This window comes from Necator americanus, chromosome III, assembly GCF_031761385.1.
Source record: "Necator americanus strain Aroian chromosome III, whole genome shotgun sequence".
Classification (NCBI taxonomy): domain Eukaryota; kingdom Metazoa; phylum Nematoda; class Chromadorea; order Rhabditida; family Ancylostomatidae; genus Necator; species Necator americanus.
In genome coordinates, this window is record NC_087373.1 from 20,240,744 (window position 1) to 20,268,592 (window position 27,849).

Here is a 27,849-nt window from a genome sequence, read left to right on the forward strand (position 1 = left end):
TAAACTAATGAAATAAAAACCTCTACCTGCGACAGATCAACAAAGTGTTCAGCTTCATTCATAAGCTTTTGACGGAAGTTTGTTCCATCGTTTGCAGAAAGAGCATAACAGAACACCTAAAAGTTTTGAACAGTGGATTGCATAATGAAATAGAACTGAATCTCGTCATGACATTGTCAGAAAGCTGGGGTTCGCGTATTAGATACCGTTATCATTATTGGTTCATAACTTTTGCATCAGGATTTGACTACAGTTCTTCTCAATAACAATAATATTTTATTGATATTAACCAATAATATTTTGTTTATTTGGTGTTAGTTGTTCTAACCGGGTCAATTGCAAAAAATAAATCATACTAGTTCCGAACCGGATGCGGCGTCTACTTGATGTCTCGGTAGTACCATCCTCTTGTAGTGGTTCTGATCACTGTCTCCTTGGTGCGAAAATACTAGGTTGAGCCGGAAGTTCTCGGACAAATTGACAACTTAATTTTTTTATTTATTTAACATTTTTTAAATAATAACTGTGAATCATTTCAAGTATGCCCCATTGGCAACAATAATCTTCTGCCAACGTCTAGGCAGATCGTAGATGCCCTTGCTCCAGAACGCTGGGGACTGGTCCTTGAAGAACTACTCGAGTCGAGAAAGTTGAAAAACTACTCGAGTTGATGTCGCCACGGGGTTGGAAGTTTTGACCATCAAGATGACGTTGGAGATAGGAAAAAAGGTGGTAATCCGAGGGAGCCAGATCTGGGAAATACGGTGGGTGTGGTGAAATGGTCCAGAAGAACATCAATTCAGCCTTGGTCATTCTTGCAATGTGTGACTGAATGTTGTCGTGCTGCTGTGGGCGTGCATTTTCGAGATTTGCCTTTAAATTTCTAAGTTGCTCAATGTAGTCACAGTACATCCCTCGGTGAGCAGCTCCCAGTATTCGACGACGTGTGCACACCACCAGATGCAGAGTATAACCTTTTTGGCGTGTACGTTGAGTTTAAGGACGTCTTTTGCACCCACACTTTTGTCAACTCATTGGGCACGCCGGTGAATTCTAGAATAGGGAATCTACTTCTCATCCCCGGTGACTATGTAGGTGCTCAAGACACGTGTGAGGGTCGATGTCATACTGTGTCAGAGCATGTCGAACCTACCAACCTAGTTTTCGCATCTTGTCGATTGACTTCAACCCGAAAACAACTTTGGTCTGACCCAGCTCAAGAGTGACTGTCAGTTCGCGAGTGGTTTGACACCGATCGGCTTCCACTTGTCTCCGCACTAATCCAAATCCGACTCCGTCGGGCGTCCTGAACGGCCTTCATTTTCGAAGTATTCGCACGACGCGAACTTCGAGTGCCACTTGTAGACTGTACTTCTAGCGGGGGCTGCTCCTTGTGAACTTCCTTCACACGTCTATCGATATCTGCGTGTTGGACAGATAGATGGAGAAAGAGTATGACGTTGCGAAGATGGAGTGACGACGGCTCGAAATTGCGCGACATGGTGGCAGGAAAGAAACTAGTTCGGTGTGATTGTTAACCCACACTTTCAAGAGCCTTTTATACTCTATCAAACGGTAGCTAACACGTGGAGGTGGGGTCTACTTGACGCCTCAATGGTACCATCCATTTGCAGTGGTTCTGATCACCGTCTCCATCGTGCGAAAATACGACATAGCCACATGACAGAAAAGAACATCTGCTATAGGCAACGAAGGAGGAAAGAAGTCGTCTACGATGATTGCATTCTCGAACACTCCTTGTCCCAGGGTGACTGGTACATCGAGGAGCACCCAAACGTGGACGACGAGCTGCTGCTCAGAGGACTAGGCTGTGCTGAACGTCCTTCGAAGCGGCGCCCGATAAGTCTGGATGGCAAAGACCACCTAGGAATTGTTTTTGAAAAGAAGGACCTCGAGGCTTGATCCGAATGCATTCCAAATCGGTTGGTAGCAAACACTAGCTGCAGAAAAGTTTTGCAAGGGGATCTTTCGAAACGCAGGCAGAAGAAGATCCTGGAAGCAGCACAAAGAAGAACTAGTCTAAAGAAGTGCCGCAGGAGACCTCCGTGAATATAATATTCCGTTAACAGCCTTGCTGACCGAAAGGGGATCCCCCACCTCTTCACTTCGTGAGATAGAAATCATCACAGAGATTTTACTCGCACCTTTTTCGTTCGCTAACTCCTGTGTCAACGGGGCGGCTGTGCCAGTCATTTCCACTAGGGAAGCTCCACCACGGATTCTCCCATCGGAAGTCCAAGTCGCTATTAAGAGCATGAAACCTGGCACAGCCCTCGGACATGACTTTATATCAACAGACTTTCTTCGAGTTGGTGGCCATTAGCTTCATGTAATTTTAGCGCGCCACATGGCGTCCTATCTTCAGAAAAAATACCGTTCTTATTTATAATGATGGTGACCGAGAGAACCTTAAAAACCAGCGTGCTATATGTTTAGTGAGTGTCATGAACGAACTATTCACCAAGATCATTCTCACTCGCATATCTAGGATGCTGAATGAAGCATAGCCTCAACAACGAGCTGGATTCCTTCAAGGGTTCAGTTGTTTGGACCACATCCAGAGAGTCAAAGAGGTTTGCCGGGAATACCGCCTGCCCTTTCTCCTAACCTTTGTCGACCATGAGAAAACCTTAGATAGCGTAGAAACGAATGCAATACTGTCAGCGCTTGTCCATCACGTTCTGGACGCGTCATATGTGAGAACATTAGCCAATTGCTCGGATCGATCCACCACTACAATACAGCTTTTCCACTGCCTCTCACCATATCTGTTGGAAACGGGCTACAACAAGGCGATACTACATTGTATAAGCTGTCCACGTCTGCATTACAATTGATAACGAAATTATTTGCGTGGAAAGAAAGGAGGATGTATGTTGACGGAAAATTCCTCTCCAACCTCCGCTTTCCGGACGACATGGTTCTCTTTTCGAGCAGTACCAATGAAGCAGAAACGATGTTCAACGAATTGGAGAAGCAGGGAAGAGAATAGGATTGCGAATAAACCGAAAGAAGAAGACCTCATGAAGAACGTCTACTCCGAGAACGGAGGAGTACAACTTGGAAGCTCCCAAATCGTGGAGACTTCGTCATACGTATACATCAGACGTTCTATGAATATGGAGGAAGACGTGAAGGAAAGAAGAAGAAGAAGAAGGGAATAGAAGGATGAGAGCAGTTTGGCCTCATTCGCACCCTTCAGGGAAGCTACAGATCAACTGACAGACCAAGATCTCCGTGCACATCTGTTCGGCTCGACAGTTCTGTTAGTTCTGACAGTTCAGCGGTCTGTTACGCAGCGGAGACGTGGGCAAACACCGCTGCCACGTCTAGAAAGCTATTCACTACCCAGACAAGTCTGGTACCAATTTATCGACCCCTAACACGTTAGACTTTGATAAAGTCTGGGATCGGTGCAGAACACGATTCCGCTAGACTTACAGTTTGGGACCGCTCATACCATGACTCTTTTTTGTGAGGGAAACTCTTGTGCACTGCGCGAAATGGAGATATGTATACTTGCCAGTCATGAGATTTGCGATTATGTTTTCGAAGAAAAGAGACAACACAAATACATTTCAGCTCTGCAAAAACATGCAGCTTTCACAAGCGGGCAACACAGCTAGAAACAAAGATGCCCGATCTAGCACACACGGCAGTCTACTATGTATCAATTTCAGTATGCAAGTGGCTCCCTACCACATTATCCGAATATAGTGGATAATCCTAGCCAGAGCTACTGCATTGAATTTAATAAAGATTTATATTTATTATTTTAAAAGAATTTTATAAAGATTTGTAGAAATATGAGAGTGAGAAGGTTAAGTCTCTGAACATCAACAGCGGTACCGTCGAGACCCTGGGCTACTCAGTACACGTTTACCTCTGCTCGACAAAATAGCTTAACTTTCGCCACATCAGTAAGCGCGAATATTTCACTGCCTGTGTTTGTTGACCAACGCAACATCTCGTGCGCACATTAAAGGCATCACTCCACGAATCTGAGGTGGTACAGATTTCAGGTGGAGTATTCGTATACGGAATGGGAGACTACAGAGATGGGGGTGATTCCTACTACGGAGAGGGAGGTGATCAGGGAGTTCGATTGGAGCGCGCCAGCCTTGTGCGGCACCGCATCTTCCGGGCCATTTTTTACGGCAATTAGGAAGAAATGGACGGAATCACCCCCTCTCCGTAGTCTCCCATCCCGTATACGAAGACTCACCTGAAATCTGCACTACCTCAGATTCGTGGGGTGATGCCTTTAAGCGAAGTCGCGCAGCCCAGCATCGACTTACATGACGACTCCTTTAACATCAATAAACGAGTTTTAAAAAATACTGCTACCTCTATCCTTGAACGGTCATGCATCCCGGGAATGGACTGCATCAAATGGCTCGTTGGATGGTTTCCGAAGTCAGAAGATACGTATCCTATACGAAGGCGAGAAACACCATTACGAACACTCAAGCGATCGGGGTAATTGAAAGGTGGATGGTTCAACATTGCAACCTGAAAAAGGAGACTTTGGCAGACATATTTTAAGCACTCCTCTTATACGGAAATATGTAGTATGCGATGTAGAACGTGAAGGGCTATCACATGGATAGTCTATTTCCTCATATGCAATGAGGAAGAATTTTTTGTCGAGGACAAGTAAATACTGAAAAGGAGGGAGGAAGACTTTAAAAATTAGCGAAAAAAATGTATGAGGGTTGGAAAAAATGAAAGGACTTCGATTTGAAAAGTTCTTCTCATCTTAGTTTTTTTAAATCGGAACTGTAGAGAATACCGCATTACTTACGGTTCAGAAGTAGGGAAATATGTAGCTGTGAGAAAAATCGAAACGGGTGTTTTTTTTTCTTCTATGTTGCTACATGGTCAAATCACCTTTTCCGTGCACAGCTGAGCGTGTTTTGCCGCAATAGCAATTCGTGTTTGATGAGTTAACGGATAAAGCATGGAATGATGAGGGTGAACGGATGGAAGACGCTTCTTGCTCAACTGATCATCCACAATTGCTACCAGTCGCTTCATTCTAAATCAAGTATTAGAATGAATACATTAGTGAAGAGAACAATAGCAAAGAAAGACCAGTAAAATTAGTAAAATTGAGCAGTTGCAGTAGAATTGAGAAGTAGATCAAATACGACTTTGTAGAGAAAAAAATTAGTTAACGAACCGGTTCTCATAGTCTGTCCAATCACATATTATCTGCAAGCAGTGTGCAAGATTGCAGAACGCATCGGGAAAATCTGGTTTCAATTTTAAAGCGGTGGAGTAGCTTTGAATGGCATCAGGAATATTGCCAGAGTCCTTGAAAAACAACAGCTTTTCTATGTTATCTCTGTACTGACAACATTATACAAGGACACGAAAACAAGGGTAGTCCCTTCTCCTACTACTTTTCTTTAAAACCATTAAATCAACACTCGCCACGAACCTTATGTATGCTTGCCAAATTAGAATGAGCATCAGCAAATGCCGGGTTAATCTGAATAGCACGAGTGTAGCACTGCATCGCATTTGCAGCATCCCCCATCTCCTTAAGGGTGTTTCCCATGTTCGAATATGCATCGGCAAATGTAGGAGCAATCCGGATCGCTTCCTGGAGAAGTATTTGGAATCGTGATATTATGATATTGCATCAAAAACAATACCTATACTAATAGAACTGTCCAATTTTTTTAACTGATTAATACACTGCAATTACAATCCACTTTCATCATTTTCACTTTTAAGATGCGAAGATGAAGGGGTCACGGCATTCCTCAGTTGTCAAAGATTTCAAATCTCAAAACAAAAAAAAAATACTACTTTTCCAGAGTGCCCTGCGAGAAAATGATCGCAAGATTTACAAAAAAAGAACAGAAAAATGTATCAGCAACTTCAAAAATGACGATAAGTTGAAGTAAAGAAATGATTTCTTTATTTCAACTTATCGTCATTTTTGAAGTTTGATTTGAGTCACTCCCTCACTTTACGTAGTCCCTTTCTTTTCCATTATTCCTTCTTAACTTCTCCGATATGTGAAACAACACATGACGAAAAATTCAAAGCTCGAACACATCCTGCAGGAGTTAGTGATAAAAACACTGCGCAATATCAGATATTGCAGCGAGGTTTTGGGAAAATAGATCATAGTATATCATACATCATATCATAATATAGATGGGAAAGATCGCCTCACTTCAATACATCATCATGAGAACAACTGACAACAAATACCTTATAGTGCAAGATCGCCTCCTGCAATTTGCCTTGTTGTTGGAGAATTGAAGCCAGATTACTATGCGCAGCAGCAAATTCAGGGTATATCTGAAGGATGTATCCGTAGACGAGCTATCCAAGAATTTTTGCTTTCAGAGAGCAATTCGGATGTTACCTCTAGTGCTTTCAAATATAGTCTTGTCGCTTCCTCAATCTTTCCTTGCTCTCGTTTAATATTTGCCAAATTGTTTTGGGAGTCTGCGTGAGTAGGACAAAGCTGAAAAATATTACCGCTAAGTTAAAAGGATGCGGATCTGTACATAAGGGTAGCACACACGTACCCCTAGAGCAGTCATATAAGCATTTTCTGCTTCCTGTACAAGCCCTTTTTCTTTCAAGGCGTTTGCTAAATTACAGTACGCATCCGGGAAGTTGGGCTGTAGTTCGATTGCACGTCGGTAGGTATCAATTGCCAGGTCAATTAACCTGGAAAAGTGGCATTCAAAATGAAAGAGAGCAGACATGGGAACAATACATTTCGATTTCGAATATAAAAATCTAGAACAAAGTATATTTACCCCTGCTCGTAGTATACGCAAGCCAGGTTACCGTGAACAACTGCATGATTAGATGCTAGGTTGAGAGCACGTAGATAAGCAGCAACAGCTCTGTAAATCTTCGATTACCACAAGAAAGGATGCGGCAGCCGCAGAGAAGAAGATGAAGATAGAGAAAATCTACTACCTGTCGAAGATTCTTGCTTCCTTCAAAACGTTTCCAAGATTGATATATGCGTCAAGGAAATTTGGGTCTAGTTGAACAGCCTAAGTGAAACGAGAGCTTGGGTCGGTAGAAACTCGGAACTTAATACGAGTAATGAAACAGAATAGAACCTACTTTTTCGAAATGATGAATTGCAAGCCAAATTTCACCCTGAGCATTAAAGACACAACCAAGATTGGACCAAGCCACGGCAAATTGCGGCTGGGTTTCAATAGCTTTCAGATAGCATATCTTCAACCAAAATATATAAAACCTTCAGGTACAATCTTTTCCGGAAGATTTTAAAACCACCTTCGCATCTTCCAGGCGACCCATTGCTTTCAGAAGGTTTCCCAAATCGCTGCGCACACAGTACAACTCCTGAACTACTAAATTTGTGAAACTATTGTTAAAGGACGAATATTTGCAGAAATCAGCTGGAAATAAACAACTGCCGAGAAAATGTAGGAGTACATAAGTTTATAAATAATTTATAGGCGAATAAACGCACTGGGTTATAATTAAGCGCACTTAGATAAGCGGCTACGGCTTGATCAAGATCACCACCAGCAACAAGAGCAGCTGCCAAATTGATGTATCCATCAATAAAATCTGGCTGAAAGTTACACGAACGTAGACAGAGGAGCAAATGCTGTGCACATTTAGAAGTTGAAATATTGGTTTTTCTATAAAACACACATTCGTCAACCAACCTTCAGCCTTACTGCGTACTTGTAATTCTCAAGAGCTTCCGCTAGTTCGCCTCGCTCTTTAAAGACATTTCCGAGGTTACTGTAGGCCTCAGCACACTGATTATTAGCTTGAATAGCCATGGTCGAGAATTGTTTTGACCTAAATTGCCGATATAAAGGTAACTATGAAAAACATTCATTATTTTATATCCATCTATAGCATTTTTGGTGACTACAGATGCAAAGCAAACAGCGAAATAGAAAAATTATTGCAAAATATGGACACGAGATGCAGCCGTCATCACAACGCAAGGTATACGGTAAGTGGTTTAGCTTCAGAGACCTCGAAATATTAATTTTACTTCATATACTTTTACTCCCGAACAACACACTCATGCTACCTATACTATCTTGTATCGAACGCCCATCGGTGCCACCTAAGCCATGAGAAGCAGTGCATGTTATCAACTCCATAAAAAGATAAATGATGAAGTGATCAGTCCATCTCGAACAGGCCTACGGATTCGATTTTAGATCAGAATCGCTTGAGGTTTATGAACGTAAGTGCAGCCTATATTTGTGAGACTAGCCGATGTATCAAGTCCGCAGTTTTAACCTCCCAGACAAATCAGGTACCAGTTTATTGACCTACGAGGGATGAAAGGGCTTGGTAAATCTAAAGGGGTTTCGAATCGTCGACCATGCAGTTGCAGGCGCACTTCTTACCGACTGTGTCATAATCTATTACTGAAATAAATGTTCAATTACTGTCGTCATTCAACGTGTTATACCAGCGTTCCTGGTCGAAATGGACCCTGGCCTCTTCGATGCTGAAAATCTCCTTGCGATTTTTTCTCTACTTTCTTTTTTTTCGAATAGTTTTCCTCCCTTTTCGAGTGAAAGTGTACAAATTAGATATACGTAGTTTTAGCAAGACGCTTGCTCGATAGTTGCATCGTTTTTTTTTTTTTTCATTTAGGGGCTTCCCGAATTTATAGCGATTGGAATTTTGCCTCACTCTGTACTGTGACTGTGCACTAATAAAACTTTTCTGCAACTACAGCCATAAAAAAATGCTAGCTGTACAAAATCTGTCGGAAAAAAATAAGGCATAGACTCAACCACCACAGGAAAAAATTCTAGACGCTTCTAGCAGAAAAACAAATTCACGCATTCACTCTTACACGAAAAACTATTAAAAGCAAGAGAACTAACAGACTTGAGAAACTTCTTGGCTTCAAAGGTGAAAGCCAACGAGGCGTTGACAGGGAACGTAATGCGCCACTTCGACATAATATGTACAGTAGAATCGTTAATTCTTCGACAGAACACCGACCCGCGTCTTTTTCGTCTTCTGTCGAAGTCTTTTTTTCATAACTCGCTTCAATTTGATCTCTATTGTAGAATCTGGACAAAAATAGATTCGTGAGCGCAAGCTCTATCGATTCGATATAATTAGAACTCTCTTAAAACCTACCAGTGAAACAGTTTTTTGAAAAAATTACCTGCGGCTGCGCATTAACAAGGCTGAGTCCGAGACAATTGCGCCCCATGGATATATGATTTTTGACGTGAATATATTTTTGGAAAAATAAAATGATAGTTACGTATTCGCAATCTACATACTATTGCCAACAGTTCGAACGGTTTGATATCTCTAACAGTTATAATTCCATGGATGTGAGGATTTCGAATATTTGACCAAACTCCTATGTTTCAGCTCCATAAGTGGGCGACATAAGTAGTTTAAAAATTATTTTCATACAAAATCTGCAAGAAAACTGTTTGTTGTAGGATAACCTCGTCTCCTGATTTTCTAGCTCAATAGTATTTTCCGCTTTTTTTGCAGCCAAAGTTGTAACTTCGGTGCTTTACATTACTTATTGAGATTTTTGGCGGCCCGCATATCGTTAACAAATCAGGTTTGCCTTCTTTTGGCACAATACAATAGAAATCCTTGTCCTGTGAATCGTTCAGATTTTTTTTATACTATTTCTGAGTTGCAGTCAGATTTGTACCTGTAAAGATATAAAACTTTTCATGTGTTTTTACAAAGAGCTTTTTTTGCCATCTTATTGGAAATTTCTTCAGATACCAAGTGGATATGTTTTTCAGGAGGAGAGTGGTGTTCGTTTCGAAAAATTCTGCATCATTCAAATTTTCATCACAAATTCCTTCAGCCCCTATGGAAAGCTATTGTCATCTAGGCACGCCGACCCACCAGATACCTTAGGTAACACATTGAGATACGGCTGTGTTATCGCATTGGTTACTACACTTGAAAAGAATAGAATAACTACAGAGGAGAATTTTTTTACAAAGCGAAATTCTTCCAGGTAGTCTGCTTCATTCTTGGAAATTCTCAAGAATCCTTCGTCTTCTGACGAAGAATTAGCAATTTTACTGTACGATGTCGGCTCGCCTATGGAGAAAAAACTTCCTACCTTAATTATATTGGAGTCTTTACTATTACAGTTAAGGAAATGACATGTTAACCAACATCATTATTAACCGCGACTAACAATTTTGATCACTGCGGAAATGTTGTACTCTCCATTAAAGATCTGTACTTGAGGTCACTTTCCAGCGTTATTAGAGGAAAACTGAGCTATAAATAGTAGATATCTAAATAAGGTGTAACCCACGATTAAAAGGTCTTACTTTTCGAGGTTCTTCAACTGGAAATGGATGGATGAGAGCAACAGGAGTACGCTGACATTACTACGATCTTGTTGATAGATCATCAGACAATGTCGTTCCGCATTTGCGTAGTCCCCGGCCTGGTACAGCCTATGAGCCTTTTCTGTGATCGCTGAAAAAATCACTTTGGGAGGTCAAGAATAACGAGGATAGCGTGGGAAGGTACATGTGTCCCTCGGACGGCTCATTCAAAATTTTAAAAATTATGTAGATTATATGAGAAAGTATAAAAGGACGCTTCTCACAGAAATGATTTTTTTATGAAACTAATCATTGGACTAATCTCACTAATTTGGCCGACTTCCTTCCTGACTACAACTTTTGTTTAAAAAAATTCCATAAACGAGTAAGAAGTTTTTTAAATATATTATTATTATATGAGAATGCTGAGAATATTATTATTATTTTTGAACAAAGCTGCTATATTGAGTAGCATTTTCTCAGGGCCCTCACAGAATTGAAAAAAAAAATCAATGTTACTTTACAAGATTTTCACGTTCAAGGCCAGCGGTTTCAAGACATAACCCCACGAATCTGGGGTGGTGCGCGTTTCAGGTGGGTTATGGCTGGGGTCCTAGATTACGGAGAGGGGGGTGATTCCGTCAATTTCTTCCTAATTGCCGTAAAAAAACGGCCCGGAAGATAGGGCTTCGGGCGTTCTGGCGCGCTATTTTCTACAAGGAGTTCGATTGGAGCGCGCCAGCCTTGTGCACGCACCGGATCTTGCGGGCCGTTTTTTTACGGCAATTAGGAATAAATGAACGGAATCACCCACCTCCCCATAATCTACGATCCTGTATGGACATAACCTACCTGAAACCCGCACCGCCCCAGATTCGTGGGATGATGCCTTTAAATCATTTCTTCATGCGCTTTTTTTTTAGTTTGAGGTTATAACAACTGGAGTGAGAGGGTTTATTTTGAGGCGTATAGCATGTAAAAGGAGCCCACTGATGTCATTCTAACAATAAAGGGAGGAGGTTTCCCAAGGCTGTTTGAGAAACTTCAAAAGGTGTAGAACCTGACGGAAGACCCGGTGTTTGTGAGAAACGTTGTGTACTATGATGGTACTTTTGTTTGATCTATCTTTTCCCTTCCAAATTGGATGATTACGGAAGATCTTGCAACACTACTGGAGAGGACCTCCGGGCAAAATTCGAACCAGCGTGCGCTGGCTGGCAATCACAGCGGTTACTGTCGTTGCACCAGCAACCCGAAAGCTAACCTGCCACGTCTAGAGGTCCAAGTTGAGCAGCCCCTTGCGTGCCACCAGGCGAATTCTGTATGAACGTCACATTCTGAGCCTGCTGCAATGAATAATTTAACATACATATGTAACTTCAAAAATCGGTATAGGAATTTGTATAGAGAACATACATCTGTAAATAAATCTGTATCTAGATCTGAATAAATGCAAATGGGACTGTGTGTAGGTATGCTTCGTATGCAAAGTTCAATTTCAGCGATTAGACCAAGCTTTCGACTGAGCAGAGACACTGTTTATAGCGATACGCAACACAATCCTCCCAACTTAATACGTACTCTCATGCGTGTCTAAGCTACACAAGTACACATGTCAGGCCAGTATGGAATCCATTTCTAAGAAAGAAGACTAAAAATACATGTTCTACGCGACTGATCTCTTACAGATATATTCTTGATTTAGAATCGTCTCCATCAATACTTCTCTATGGATTACAATTTAATACCTTAAAACAACAGACGAACAGTCAGTAATAAGCACATCATCCTGCTTTTGTATTGCATCAATAGAAATAAAGCTAGGGGCAAACTATTATACTTAGTATTAGGTTTTTTACAACTAGTGGACGAGCGTTTACTTTAAAGGCAGCATACCACGAATCTGGGGTGGTACGGATTTCAGGTGGAGTATCCGTATGCGTGGTCGTAGATTATGGAGACCGGGGTGGTTCCGCTCATCTCTCCCTGAATCACTGCAAACAGCCGACCCCTGAATGCTGTTTGAACGATGTCTTCTATTGCAGCGCGCCACCCTTGCACGCGTAGCGTCCCTTACTGCCTATCGGGGCAGTCCGAATTGATTTTCGACGAATCGCAAGGCGGAGGTGGCGCAAGGGGTGGAGCGTTGGAATAGATGGCGTCGTACAAAACAGCATTCTGGAGGCGGCTGTTTGCAGTGATGCAGGGAGAGATGAGCGGAACCACCCCCGTCTCCATAATCTAAGACCCCGCATGCGGATACTCCACCTCAAATCTACACCACCTCTGATTCGTGGTATGCTGCCTTTAAGTCTGCTCGATTCCAAATTTAGGCAAAGCGACCTCTGATGTTCTCTTCGCTTTTTTCTCAGGAGAATAACTTGCCTTTTAAAGTGGCAATGCCTAGTCCATACCCAAAAATTTCCGAACAAAGGACACTTTGAGTTACATTGCGTCAAGCATCGCACACAATTTATCTCTGATAAGAATTTCTTGCTATATACATACAGCATCCGGAACGTTTTAGTCCGATCTTTTCTCTAGTTTCTGACGAACTTTATCTCTTCGGGGTAAGCTGGATATCTAAGTCATGCTATACATAAATTAGCGCTTTCGAATTAGGACTGTGGATTCTCGACTTTCCGCAGGAGGGTGAACTGACACTCCAGCCTAAAACAAAGTAATTCAAAGAGAGTGCAATCCAGTCTCAGTAAAAAGGGAGCGATCTGCAGCCAGTTCTTCCTATATAAATATAACGTTTATCCATACGTGGATTTTCTTCCGTGCTCTTTTGTCATGGGTTGTAACGCAACACCTATTGGGGATAGGAGCAAGTAGAATGGTCTACACAAGCTGAACGCGGAACATAAAGGCATCACCCCACGAATCTGAGGTTACGGATTTCAGGTGGAGTATTCGTATACGGAATCGTAGATTATGGAAAGAGAGGTGATCAGAGAATGGTGAATTAATTGCCCTAAAAACGGCACGGAAGACACGGCTTCGGGCGTTGCGGCGCGCTATTTTCTACAAGGACTTCAATTGGAGCGCGCCACCCTTGTGCACGGAAATTAGGAAGAAATGGACGGAATCACCCCCTTCTCCATAATCTAATATCCCGTATACGAATAGTCCACCTGAAATCCGTACCACCTCAGATTCGTGGGGTGATGCCTTTAAGGGCACCACAGGGATGTGGCATTTGGTCAACCTACAGTAATAAGTGAAAAACAAAGTAAAGTAACAAGTATCTAAGTACAATAATACCTGTTGAATATTGAGGTTAATCCAGGGTGGGGAGTATCCCCAGAGAATTAATAAAAATGACCTTCAACTAAAGTGTAAATAAGACTGGGAAATATATGCCAAATTTGGAATCACAGACACATAACACGGCTTACATAATAGAAGCTCTCTATAATAGAATAAAAGGTTACGGCTTACATAATAGAAGCTCTCTATAATAGAATAAAAGGTTAAGGTTTGACAACTGCACTTAGCTTCATGACTTTTTGCCCGACCACCATAGACCCAGCGCAATCTCTAGATGCTCCAACACCAAACAAATATAGAATCGATATTATAGTAAGCCGTTCAAAAATACAAAAGTTAAGTTAATACTTAGAAAAAAAAACGTTCAAGCTGAGGGCGTTTGATATTAGAGTTGCAAATCTGTAGCATCTGATTCAACATCTATAGGGTGTCCCAAAATTTACGTAAAAAATACCAAAAACACGGTTTGAATTAAACAGGAAACACAATTTTTTTTTCAACTTCATTTTTTCACTGTAACGTAAAGTGCATAGGATAGGGTTACGTATAGAAGAGCACATCGGGCAAATGACCTCCGCGGCTTTGCTGCCACGTACGCACATTTTCGTCGATCAACGAAACGAGAGAGTACACCACCAGTAAATCTCTCAGTAATTTGAGTGTTTCATGGGCTATACGACATGTCGAACCGTCTTATTGAAGCCACATTTTCTCCACATCGATTTCATCCAATTTAGGCTTTAAGAATTCGGTTGTCAAGACGCGATATCGACCACCAGTAACAATAACTGCATGACCAGCCTCGTTTTCAAAAAAGTATGATCCAATGATGCCTCCATCCCAAAATGCGCACCAAACAGTGACAAGCTGTGGATTCTATTCCATATATAATTCTATCCTATGAACTCTATATTTCAATTTTAAAAAGTACAATTGAAAAAACTGTATTTTCTATTTAAAGACATCGTCCCCCGGATCTGGTAGGGGCTTCAGGCGGGTAATGCCTATATATCAGTGTAAATGGACGACCCCGGAACTGCTTCTTACGACGACTTCTGTTACAATGAGCACCCCGCCCCCCGCCCGGGATTCGGCCGAATGGGTTTTCGACGAATCGCAGACTGGGAGGGGCGCAAAGGTTGCGCAGTGCAACAGAAGCCGTCGTAAGAAACAGCGTTCCAGGATCGTCCGTTTACACTGATACAGGGAGGGATGAACGAAATCACCCTCTTCCCCACAATCTACGACCCCGATTACCCGCCTGAAACCACTACTACCCCAGAGTCGCGGGGTTATGCTTTTAATTCAAATCTTCTGTAAATTTTGGGGCATCCTATAGAAGCCAAGAATACTGTCTCTCTGCGCACCTCCTTTAGGTTACTCATCGGTATTTGCAATTGCCAACTTTAAGACACTTTCCACTCGCTTATTTTTGACGCATGAGTTTGAAATTTCCTTTGGATTTACATACTGCACCTATCATGTCCCTATTGAATCAAATAATGATAAGAATCTTTTTTTATTCTAGGAAAATCTTTCAAATTCGCTACTCTCTTACACAAATAGAAGTGATTCGATAGTTGTAGCACGAATATGCTCGTTGGGTGATGATTATCTTAAGCCTGGAGTTGAAATCTACATATAGGTAGCTAATTCACAGCTTCACCTAGCTACTTAATGTTGCGTTCTAGCTTGTTTTGCGTAATGTACAAATTCATATGAAAGCGGTTCATAACTTGGCCGCAGCCAAAGTTCGGCAATGACGTAGCCCACGCGATCCTGTTCTGTACTGATTCTGTATTGATGATACAATCGCATTTCGCAACTTTCTACTGCAGGATAGAAGCAGGTGGAAGAGGCGGAAAAGTGTCGGTAACTTAGGTGGTTCGAAGAAGGTTTTAAAGAAAAAAAGTAACCTTTTGAATAGCAGCAACCATGTTATTAAGGTGATGACCTTGAAGCGATGACAGAGCATGGGCAGACGGCGCCAAACCCGCGGCTAGAACGGGTTGTTGAGGCACTGCACCCGGAGCCAGCTGCTCCCCGGTAGCACCAACAAACTGGAAATATATACTTTCAAGTGTCTTGAATAATAATAATAATAATAATAATAATAATAATAATAATAATAATAATAATAATAATAATAATAATAATAATAATAATAATAATAATAATAATAATAATAATAATAATAATAATAATAATAATAATAATAATAATAATAATAATAATAATAATAATAATAATAATAATAATAATAATAATAATAATAATAATAATAATAATAATAATAATAATAATAATAATAATAATAATAATAATAATAATAATAATAATAATAATAATAATAATAATAATAATAATAATAATAATAATAATAATAATAATAATAATAATAATAATAATAATAATAATAATAATAATAATAATAATAATAATAATAATAATAATAATAATAATAATAATAATAATAATAATAATAATAATAATAATAATAATAATAATAATAATAATAATAATAATAATAATAATAATAATAATAATAATAATAATAATAATAATAATAATAATAATAATAATAATAATAATAATAATAATAATAATAATAATAATAATAATAATAATAATAATAATAATAATAATAATAATAATAATAATAATAATAATAATAATAATAATAATATAATAATAATAATAATAATAATAATAATAATAATAATAATAATAATAATAATAATAATAATAATAATAATAATAATAATAATAATAATAATAATAATAATAATAATAATAATAATAATAATAATAATAATAATAATAATAATAATAATAATAATAATAATAATAATAATAATAATAATAATAATAATAATAATAATAATAATAATAAAATATATATATATATATATATATAATAATATATAATATATAATAATATAATAATAATATAATAATAATAATAATAATAATAATAATAATAATAATAATAATAATAATAATATATAATAATAATAATAATAATAATAATAATATAATAATAATATAATAATAATAATAATAATAATAATAATAATAATAATAATAATAATAACAATAATAATAATAATAATAATAATAATAATAATAATAATAATAATAATAATAATAATAATAATAATAATAATAATAATAATAATAATAATAATAATAATAATAATAATAATAATAATAATAATAATAATAATAATAATAGATGTCTTTGAAAAAAAAACCTGAAGAAAACCATCATTTAGCTCCGCATAATGGAGAACTATGCTTAGTCCATGTTTTATGAGAGTTTAAATTACAAAACAAGAACGGATATGAGCAATATACTGTAAAATAAGGATAATTGTATGAAGTAAAGCGCAAACCAAAATATATTCTAGTTACAAAAGCAAGAGGTGTGAAGGAGCAATAAGATCGGATAAAATTTTTCCAAAAACGTAAGTCCTGCCTCTTCAGCCCTCTTTTTATCTAGAACACTTCAACTCTTTCCCAGTTTTTTTTTTCAAAATTTTCTCTTACAATTAATCTCAAATTTTTGTTGTTTTCTAGGGAAATTATAGAGACAAATGTGTTCAACCAGTATCGATGCCACATTATGTGCTCCACCGGTCAAAAGCGATGGCTTATCAGAAGCCACCTTCTATAAAACTTCGTGAAATACATCTTCCTTTCAGTTTGTCCCTCTGTCCCCCTACTCCGTTAAAAACGTAGAATGTGCTCAATTTTATTGGATTATTGGGTAGTCCTTGCAGTTCTTCAGACTGTACGCCAACGGTTGCTCTTGTGCTCATCTCCTGTAGAAGAATCTTCAGAAACCACATTCTCATATTGCGTGGCGCAGTGTCAACAGGACCAACATGAGCATCGTCAGAATAGCTAAAGTCACTAGGATCATCACTATCCGAATCGTCAAAAATCGTACGAAATTCTTGGTGAAAAATTGCGGTCGGTGATTTACAATTTGTCTAAAATCTAACAGAAACCCTCAACACATTTTGAACAGGACTGCCTGCATGACCGAGGGGACAGAAATGCACAGAAAAAGAAATAACTGTTGGAATACATTGTCCTCATAACTACAATGTATGTGGAAACTCAGCAGGGCTCAGCTTTCATCGGACTGCAGGCGTGGAAGGGTTGACCTAATGTTTGATCCCGTCACGCTCAATTTAGAATCAATCACTTTTGACTTTCTCTCATTCTGAAAGGCCACGGACAGCAGAGTCCACTTTTCTAAACTACCGCCTATCCTACATTACCAGCTCGAGCGAAGTAGACAGTACCTAGTTTCCACTGACCACATCTAACTATGAACCTTCTTACCACTTTCAGTGAAAGCTTAGTTCATATAAGGGGCCGTGGCCAATGTTACAGTACCTTCAGAAGCTATTTGCAATACAAATGGGTCAACAGTGAGCACAAGTAACAGTGCTCAAGGCTGCCGCATACTTGTAATATTATTGAAGCGTTGAGCAAATTGGTGAGAAAGTTTGAAGAACACGCGCGTTAACATGTACAACAAAAAGATTCAACTTCTCATAGAAACGTTCTTGAAGTTCTCTAAGCTCCAACGCAGTACAAAATCCAATTAGATCGTGATCGGTAAGATTTCACGATGCACTTCACTTCTCTGGTAGATCTACTATGTAATTATAGATAAACGTTACATATTTTGTAGTTGCTGTGCTGCTGTTTATAAATGTTGTTACAAATGTCGTCTTGTTCTTCATAAAATAACACCTAGACCCTCTAATCTGAACTAACAACATCCTAAATTTCGTTTCCAGACACCCGAAGCACTTAAAAATACAGCACCGCGAGGAACGCGAGTGATTAAATCTTAAAGAGTCTTCTTCAATATTTTGTGCTTGTATTGTAGATTATGCAAGGATCACGTTAATGATTAAATATATGAAATTTCCCAAAAATAGTAATGGTACAATTTAACATTTTGATGCACGGCATACCACATATCCTATTTCGGAACTGTTGATCCGTTCAAAAACTCCTTTCTTCTTTCAAAGGTCCATGTGTCAAGATTTCTCAGATATCCTAAGACCAAACTGAACGTGCGGCTAAAGCCGGACTTTCAGGTTCCCGCCTCACTCGCCTTCACCGATCAATAAGAAATAGCAGTAGCGACATTTTTTGGAAAACTAGAATTGCTTTTCTCTATCAACGGTTTCTTCAATTTTTTCTACCCGAAAATTTAAGCATAGATGAAGGATTTTATGGCTTTTCCCTAAACGCTCAGTTCTATAGTTGGAGAGCAATCCAGCTTAATTTCTATGTTTCCCTCAAGTCTCCACAATTTGGAAACATTACTCGAAGTATGAGATTCTCCTCCGTTCTTAACTATTAGCAAAGAATGATGTGCTAGCATTAAATGACGTGAATATCACTATCGTAGTGATAAAAATAACGTTCTACGTAAGATCGCGTAAGCTGTTGGCTACTATGTATTGTATTTAAGCAGCCGTTCGCACGTGCTTTTCCTCTTTTTGAAGAAAGAATGATAGCAGCATCATGAAGACTAGCTGGGAAAGAGACATGTGAAGGAACCATAGAAACCCATTCTTCTGCGCTGGGACTCCCGCGCGCCATTTCAATCCTGTTCCACCCCATTTTACAGCTATCTGGCTCCGGGACATGAATTCGACGCCATAGTACCCGTCTCACCCAATTTTATCGCCTTGAGGCGCTAGCGCACCAAATCGACGCCATAGTATTCGTCTCCTTTTATTTTTGGAATTTCTCGACTGAGACACACACACGTACGCAGATGCACGCACGTAACAGAATAAGCCCCTTATTATACAGCATGATAGTTTGCAAATTTTGAAGTATACATTCACATAAAAATTTATTTTCCCTCACTAACATATAAGAAAAACTAACTTGCCTTATCAAAGCCAACATAAATGGCAACATAGCCTTGGACAATGGTGAAAAGGTAGAGTACTCGCCTGTCAGGTGCGTGGCGATGGTTCGGCACCTCACCGGCGCAGTTTTGCATCATTATGGAGTATTTTCGTGACACACAGACAAACACACACATACACACGGACTAAGCGCGTTATTATATAGCATGATTTTAATGTGTGTACACCAAAGTCCCAGGCAAATATTTGTGTGACAGCTTGAAGTGAAGGGAGGGTACGTTGCATAAACACGTAGAAATTCACATTTGGACATGTGTATTCTTTGCCCAGTGCATTGCAATAACAGGTCTACTTTTCTACCTCTAATCTGTTTGCTAGTAGTCTCAGAACTGCAGGTTCTCGACTTCTCCTTTCCTTTCCTTCTCCTTCAGTCATGCACCATGAATCCAAGGCAATTTCATCTACTGGCAGCGAAGCGTAACGAGATCCATATTCAGACTCTTACTGCTTTTTTAAGGCTTTGATGATCAGTTCAGGTGTACGCAGCCCGAATGTCAGAGATTAGTAGGCAGGCAGTTTCTTTCTACCATTAATAGAACTCTGACGATGAATCGCTGCAAAAAAAAAGCATCAGTCGAAGAACCTGCGGGTAGGACTTTATCGCTCAATATCTGTTCGAGGTAATTTCAGGCAGTTGCAAAGTGCTGCGACATTACATTGTGCCGCTGCGGAAACAAAATCGGTTTTTCAACATTCAAAATTTCGGTGGAGTAGTTGAGAGTCTATTTTTAAGCTTCATGAACCTGAGACAATACGTTGCTTTTTATTTTCTTTAGTAAGAACAATAGAGTCGAATCGTTGCATCAATGACCATCTTACGAAGACACCTTTCCCGCACAACCCAGTTGGAAATTCCGTTGCTCTGTTTAGGATGACGATGATTAGGATGGTTAAACGTTTAGGATGATGATCTGAGAAGAATAATAAGATATTCATGGATTTACTAGTAGCTCCTTGCTTCACTGAAAGCTCATTTTAGTCAATTTCCTCGGACAAGATTAAAAAATTATTTTCTACTTTTCCGCGTTACCTGGTTAAGACTACAAGATTCTGCAAATACTAATGTGCATTGACAAGTTTTGTATCGTTCAACAAGTAAATGCAATGTGGTAGATGTAATCACCGCCGAAATCACATTTTTCGAGCGTGCTGCAGCTAATAAACAGATATGTGTGCATATCAGTCCGCTTATTTTTCAAAACATTTCGAGAAAAAAGTATTATTTCATGGTTCGGTTCACGTAGCCTAGGCAACAAAACGAACAAAATGAATCGTAAACACACTGGAATAGATATCAACGCATTAGGAGTTAAAAGTGGAAGACGCTATCTAACTAAAACAGCTGCTTAAATCTTTAATCTGCAAAATGATTTCCTTGATAATCGGTGAAGAAATTTTATATTCTATCCACAGCACCTTATTTAAAGATTGCTTTATCAGGAATGCCTGCTTAGACTATGATTAATAGAAAGTCCGTATTTAAACAAGAAAGCTCTTAGAAAAGGCGTACATTTTTAAAATTGTACAGTGTAGCTCGGACGCAAATGATATACTAGCCAAATTATCCAACTTTTCTCAGAAGTAATACAATTCCTCGCCTTGTCTCATAGTCAGTATAACATGGACGACTTCCGACGCATGTCTAATTCGCTAGAAGTGCGCTCTTGTAAAGAAAATTGACTGCAAAATATCGTGTAAAGGCTCACATACAGACTTAGATAGTATCTATCTTGTCTTCGTTTGACTATACGCGACTCTTTTTCAAGATTAGAGACGTACGCTGCAGCTAATGAGTTATGGGGTGTTTCTCCAAGTGTCTGTTATAAACACTCAGCAATGAAATCGAGAATTTCCGCGAGAACTGTACTTTATAACCTCGATTTAGTGTTCAAACCCTCCCCCCCCCATTCCTAACTTAAAGCAGTCGAAATATTGTTTATCATTCTCCGCTTTCTTTGCCTTCTCTTGAAAAAAAGCTAGATCGTGGTAAAAGAATGTTTAGTAAATTCTTTCCTTCCGGTAAACTCATTAAAAGCGCTTTTTTCATAGATGTAAAACAGTATTTACCTTATTTAAAGATTGCTGTATCAGGAATGCCTGCTTAGAAGGATCCATCGAAGACACATTCACAGGAAAGTAGTTCTGAAAATTCGTAAACACTTCGGCACGAGATCATTTCACAGAACGAGTCCAACAAATACACTAATTACGGAGATTCTGAAACTTCAAAATGACTAAAGTAATAATAAAATCCTGATTCTCACTTGCATCTTCATGTTCAAGCGTAAATGAACGCGTCTAGACATGGTCATCGACCAATGAGCGATACACCGCTGCGTTGACTGGCAAAAGTAGAAAATGGCGGTATCGCACATTGGTTGAGGGAAATGAAAATAGAAAAAACACGATCAATCGCAAAACACAAATTTGTTGAAAAGTACATTTAAGCTGACTGTCATTGTTTACCATACATTACATTAGTTTCATGCTCAGTAGCGTGCAGAGAACGATCCATTAACACAGTCCTCTTCACAAGAAATAAAACACTAGCATATCACAGTTCGAAGGATTTTCAATCATCTAATTCAATGTTGAATGTTTTTGCTTCAGTATGGAACGACCACTTTGTAGCTACACAGGTGTAAGATTCTGTTGACAATGCAAAATCACCCCTTCCAAAAATGCTTTGAGTCTTAAAATACTTTAAAAAAAATAAACTTAAAAAATAAACACTTACTTAAAAACTTACTTAAAAAATAAATACTAAATGAGAAATATTTCAAATCGTAGGCCGAATTGGAAAACCCAGCTCCTACCTGCTCCGATTTATGCTAGTCGCACTTTTTAGGCTTTTAAGTGGTCACCTGCATACTTGAAAAATAATGTATTTTTTCTCAAACTTCTCGAGTTACTTGCGCAGAACCGTCAGTTCTACTGACCGTTAAGAACCCAAAAGTTGCGCAAGCGAAGAATTGATAAATGGTAGTATTGGTTATATTGTAAAGTGGGTTTGTTACTCATGAAGCGAATGTTCAATCTGCTGCGGAAGGACTTCCCATAGACCAAATGTTCAAGGTGGTTTTGAAGTGATGAAGCAGTCGATGTTCTGTTACGATACGATTACATAGTGTTGACAGCGTAAATCTATCGTACTGCTGAAAGCAGAATCTCAAACTATGGATATGGAAAACCAGCCTGGAACAAATATCCAAACAAAGTCATCTACTATATGGGAAAGAATATATACAAAATCACCATCAGATTTATTGAAAAAGGGAAATGGGGGAGACTATCTAACGTGCCAGTCGGGTGTCATATCTATCGAGTTATTCAAGAATCTCTAGTAATAACACTAAATACAATCTTCCTTATCCTTTTCACCAATCCATCCACTTTCTACAAAACACTCTTAAAGGCATTACCCCACGAATCTGAGGTGGTACAGGCAGAACAGCATTCTGAAGGCGGCTGTTTGCAGTGATGCAGGGAGAGATGAGCGGAGCCACCCCCCTCTCCATAATCTACGACCCCATATATGAATACTCCACCTGAAATCAGTACCACCTCAGATTCGTGGGATACTTTTAACTTCCTTATAATTTCAACGCGATTTTCGTTGTTTTTACTTTCGTTTTTTTTTGCTATCACTTTAACGTTCATGCTCCTTTACTCGGACGATTTAAAAGTTGAAAGCTAGAAAGTTTTTTTTCCGTTCTGGAAGCTTGATCAAGCACAGAAAAGCCTCGGAAAATTTTCTTCATTTAAGAAAAATTCTAATTTGAAAAAAGATCCCAATCGACCTAACCTCATTTCGTTTGTCTATTACATGTCACCTATTATATTTACTACTATTATTACTCTCCTTATTAGTATTATTATTACTATTATTATTAGTATTATTACTACTATACATATCTCACGAAATTTACATCGAAAATAATATATATTGCGAGCAGTAAGCGCTTCTTGAACACAAATGACAACTGACGTTGACTTCTGCTGACGAAAGAACCATTAAATTTCTTAGATTCCTTTTCTTCTGGTATATATTATAGAACGCTTATCGCATTCATGAACATAGCCATCATTTATTGCTCGAGATGAAGGAATGGTGCGAGAACGCTCATAAAAGTCTTGGGCATTCCCACGCCACTCTTACGAGCGTCAGTGAGGATACCATCAAAGAACAAAACATGGGCCTACTAAACGAGATCCGTCATTAAGGACATGATAACCTCATATGCAATTTCAGTTGTGCGACTCATCTTAGTACGTATAAAATATTTAGTCAGTTCTTAGGAATCTGAATTTTTTAGAAGGTTTTAGAACGAAGGTGTTAGAAGTAGTTTTTTGAAAAGAGATACGCTACTCAGAAATGATCGATTGAAATTAGAAATCTATTGAACAATATCTAGTCAGCCTCTTCAACAGATGCGTAGGACAACCATGATATGCTTGGTAGACTTTGACTTCATGATCCGCACTTGGCAGTGACATCCCTACTTACATTAATACTATAATCATTGGCTGAAACACGTCAGTAAAATTAGCTAGTATCCTTCTGGTCTCTAGTTTGTAAAAAAAACGTGCATAACATAACAATTTTTAGCACCTTTAACGACACATGTCACGACACTACACATTAATAAACGTTGATCCTGCACAATAAATTCCCGCAAAACTGCGTGCAATATCAAATCTCAATAAAATCCTAATGAATAAGGGTAACGCAAAAGGTGATTTAAAAAACGGGCACAGCTTACTACAGTTCACAGGAAATGATTTTACGGGCAAAGAGGTAAAATTGCCAAGATGTCTAAGAAAATAAGAGACGCTATTAATTTTTTAACTTTTCACTGAGATAAGTAAAAATTGAAAAACAGGAGAAAAAAGGAAGTTTTGTTTTCCAACTCTCTGCATTGGTTCAATGACATCATTCTTCGATAACTGCATTTTGCAGCACCAGTTGGAAGACAAGGAAATATTCAAGTAAATCCTCGACTAGGCAAATTACCATGAATTCACTGCTTCCAATGAAAAAAAATAATGATTGAGTATGTGTTTTAAGGCAACATTTTCGATAAACACAAAACAACTGTGAAATACAGACCTTCAAAGCGAACAAAACGTATCATGATATTATAGTGATACGAAATTACTACATGAAGAGAAATAAATGTTGTATAAAAGGAAGAATAAAAGCATAAAAACAGAAAAGAAAGGGGTTAATTGAAGCAAATGATATGTTTTAATAGCAATCAACAACCAGCAGTTTGCACTAATGATTGCTAGTGCAGAGAAAAAAAAACTAATCATATCCAATTGCGGGTTAACTAACACGGGGCAAGAAAAGCAGTTTCTAGTTCGTGACATGGGATCTCAATTGGAAATATGACACTTCGGTAAAATGAGGGAAAAGAATTCCAAGCCATTCAAGGGGACGAAATCAGAAAATCATCTTTGTTCACTCAATTAGTCATTCCTGCTCATGACATGAGGCAGCCAAACAGCTGTTCGCAGTTTACAGATGTTAAAGCTTTAATGATAACGATGACTGATCATTATTACATATTAGTCGCAATTCTCGTCACGGGCACAACATCTCAAAGAAAAGAACGAGAGGTTAACCTTATGTAGTTCACCAAATCGATAGAAGTTTCAAGTACTAAGAATTCATTCACCATAAAAAAACTGGAGCTAAAGTATTTTTATATTTCCGCATCTTTTCTTAAGTCTTGATCTACATATAGTAATTCAACAAAATTTCATTTCACAAATGCCTGAATAAAACAGTAAGTACAACGTAATTTCCAAAAAAAAAAACATAGAGGATAGAATCTCAGGTATTTCTAGAAGCGATGTCTTTTTTATGTTTTCTCCCTTATCTAACGCCTTGTTCTTACGAATGATTGTACAAAAGGAACGCCTCACCGCCCTCTCTTTCTTTAAACAATCCCCTCGATTAAATATGTCGAAAACGGCGTAATTGTTGTTTAAAAGTAAAGGTCACGCACAAGGTCTTCAACCACCCCTATTTAAATCATGATTAATGAGAAGATTTATCTCATGGTAAAGAAGTTTTCATTTTACTTATCCATCTTTCTATATTTACATTATTTCTTATGTAAAGACCTCAAGCGTAGCTGCCAGTAGCGATATTCTAACAGGAACCATCCTTTTCGCCATTAGCAATAAATATCGTTGCGATCACCCGTTCATAGTGAAACGAAACGGCGAGTACTTCTCAGATCCAGCTCACAGATAGCATTATTGCGTAGGAAGGCTCAGATTAAGGAAAAAATTTGCGCAGCCAACCAATTCAACGAGCAGCAACTCATTTTCAGATCTAGAACTAGTGATTCACGTGTACCGCGTCAAGAGGCGGCTATTGTTTGACGCGACCTCAAAACATATTTATTGAGTGAACGCAGTGGATTTAGTAGGATATACAGCTGCGCTATGTTCATTCCGAAATGTGATTTCTTAAATGAAACGAGCAAAGCGGGATAATAAGCGTGCAGCAACCGGGGTAGCCGGGCTGTCGTCGAAAACTCGAAAGCAAGAAGGGTATGATATAGAATGCTGCACAGTGATTCAATTTGTAGAAGGCTAAGACGAGAGACCCATCAGAAGCATGGGTTACGGAGATCAGAAGGATATGTGCACGAAAGAAACAAGAGAAAAAGTCAAATCACAGCCGTCTGCACTCGACGTCGCTCGCCGTGCCCCAACCGAGTGGATGTCGCATTTTTTCCACAACAATACGTGAATACAATCACGTCTTGTTACATCTTGGGTGGCTTACAGAAGTTACAAAGAACAAGGAGGTCCAGAGAGTGAGGAAAGGCGGATCCCTGCAGATCAAATCGAGGCTTTGCAAAGACTAGCCGACTTGTAGCTGCAGCTTCGCTCGTAACCGCAACCGGTCAATAACCGAACTATCGATCGGATGACGTAACGTGAGAAAACAATGATGGCACCATCAGCTGAAGGCGTAACTCCTTCGCAACCGCCACCGGGACTCCCCATCACTGAACGGCGTCGTCTATCCCTCTCCGAGGTTCACGTGGTCTCTGCACAAAGCTGGGCACATTTGCGCCTCCATCGGGATGGTTCTGTTCTCGCCACTCAATACACACCTGCGCCTCCTCGTATCCATGCTCTTTCGCGGACTCCACGATTGAACACTATTTCGCTGTGTCTGCGCATGCACGTGGTGTCTCGTTGCCTTTTCGATTCCTGTACTGTCTCGCCGAACCGGATAACTTCTCAGGTCTCTCCGCCACTGCAATCGATATCTCCGTGAGAAGTTCGACGGACGTAGCTGTTATCCAAAAATACAGTCCCATTCGGCTTAGTAAGGCCGGGACACACTAACTAGGCATGCGGCACTACAGCCGTCGCAGTAGTTCCATCTAAACCGAAAGCAGCCACTTCGTCGTGAGAGCACACATTCGAGACGTGCAGCGGTGACGTCGTTCGCGGCTCCTACTTCAAAGGCGCATAGTTCTTTGATGGAGTCTCATGCTGTTGAAGTCACTTTTTTATTCGTATCCCTAAGAACATCCTACATGATATGCTTTTCTCCAACTTCCTTCTGCCCATCGAGGGATTTTAAAAGGATAAAGTTTCTGACGTTAATCAATCCGTTTGGGATGCGCCCCCAAGTTCACCTCGATTCAGAATCGTTTGAGGTTTACGAACGTGTAACTTCACCTCGATTCAGAATCGTTTGAGGTTTACGAACGTGTAACTGACCTATACAATGACTTGCGATGGCTAGCTGATGTGTCAAGTCAGTGTTTTTATCCTCCCACACAAGTCTGGTACCAATTTATCGACCCCGGAGGGATGAAAGGCTTGGTGAGCACTACGGCGGATTCGAACCTCCGATCGATCGTGCAGGAAGCGTAACTTCTAGCCGCTACACTAAATCCTCCGGACGAGGGATTTTAAGTAGAGTATTTTGCTTGTTTAAAAAAAATAACTTGAAATTTACAAATCAACAAATTTGCAAAGTTTTCAAATTGTTAATCTAGGTGGTCCGTTTAAACTCCAGTAAACAGAGGACCGGTTCAGCGTTAAGAAAGAAAATGCTACCTTTTGGTAGTCTGGACATGCTCCGGCGTTCCTCTCCTCCACTTCTTACGTTTTCCCGTGCTGGTCAACAGCAATGAAATACATATTCGAGTGGTCAGTTTTCAACGGTATTTTCTCAGGCAGGGGGGAACGCATTATTGATGCTTCAAGAAACGACG

General features: G+C 39.2%; 2 protein-coding genes across 3 annotated transcripts in view; one reads left to right on the plus strand and one right to left on the minus strand.

Moving 5' to 3' along the window:
* Nucleotides 1–27,849, minus strand: part of RB195_010233 (uncharacterized protein) — a gene marked incomplete at both ends in the record, with an annotated part of 40,838 nt that overhangs the window by 3,349 nt on the left and 9,640 nt on the right. The window contains 19 exons of one of the 2 annotated variants that reach the window (XM_064191138.1): nt 27–116; nt 4,369–4,533; nt 4,912–5,059; nt 5,204–5,337; nt 5,465–5,629; nt 6,250–6,339; nt 6,407–6,508; nt 6,573–6,717; nt 6,810–6,899; nt 6,976–7,055; nt 7,129–7,245; nt 7,306–7,374; nt 7,505–7,609; nt 7,707–7,845; nt 10,347–10,497; nt 11,611–11,692; nt 15,536–16,873; nt 21,659–21,733; nt 21,856–21,966. In XM_064191138.1, the coding sequence (XP_064048721.1) occupies nt 27–116; nt 4,369–4,533; nt 4,912–5,059; nt 5,204–5,337; nt 5,465–5,629; nt 6,250–6,339; nt 6,407–6,508; nt 6,573–6,717; nt 6,810–6,899; nt 6,976–7,055; nt 7,129–7,245; nt 7,306–7,374; nt 7,505–7,609; nt 7,707–7,845; nt 10,347–10,497; nt 11,611–11,692; nt 15,536–16,873; nt 21,659–21,733; nt 21,856–21,966 (3,396 nt within the window). Of the gene's footprint in view, nt 1–26; nt 117–4,368; nt 4,534–4,911; nt 5,060–5,203; nt 5,338–5,464; nt 5,630–6,249; nt 6,340–6,406; nt 6,509–6,572; nt 6,718–6,809; nt 6,900–6,975; nt 7,056–7,128; nt 7,246–7,305; nt 7,375–7,504; nt 7,610–7,706; nt 7,846–10,346; nt 10,498–11,610; nt 11,693–15,535; nt 16,874–21,658; nt 21,734–21,855; nt 21,967–27,849 lie in introns of those variants that run through there. The other variant, XM_064191137.1, reaches the window with a different exon arrangement.
* RB195_010234 (uncharacterized protein) lies at nt 26,562–26,897 on the plus strand (the record flags this gene model as incomplete). The annotated part of the gene is made up of 1 exon (XM_064191141.1): nt 26,562–26,897. The coding sequence occupies one exon, from the start codon at nt 26,562–26,564 to the stop codon at nt 26,895–26,897; it is 336 nt and encodes a 111-aa protein (XP_064048722.1).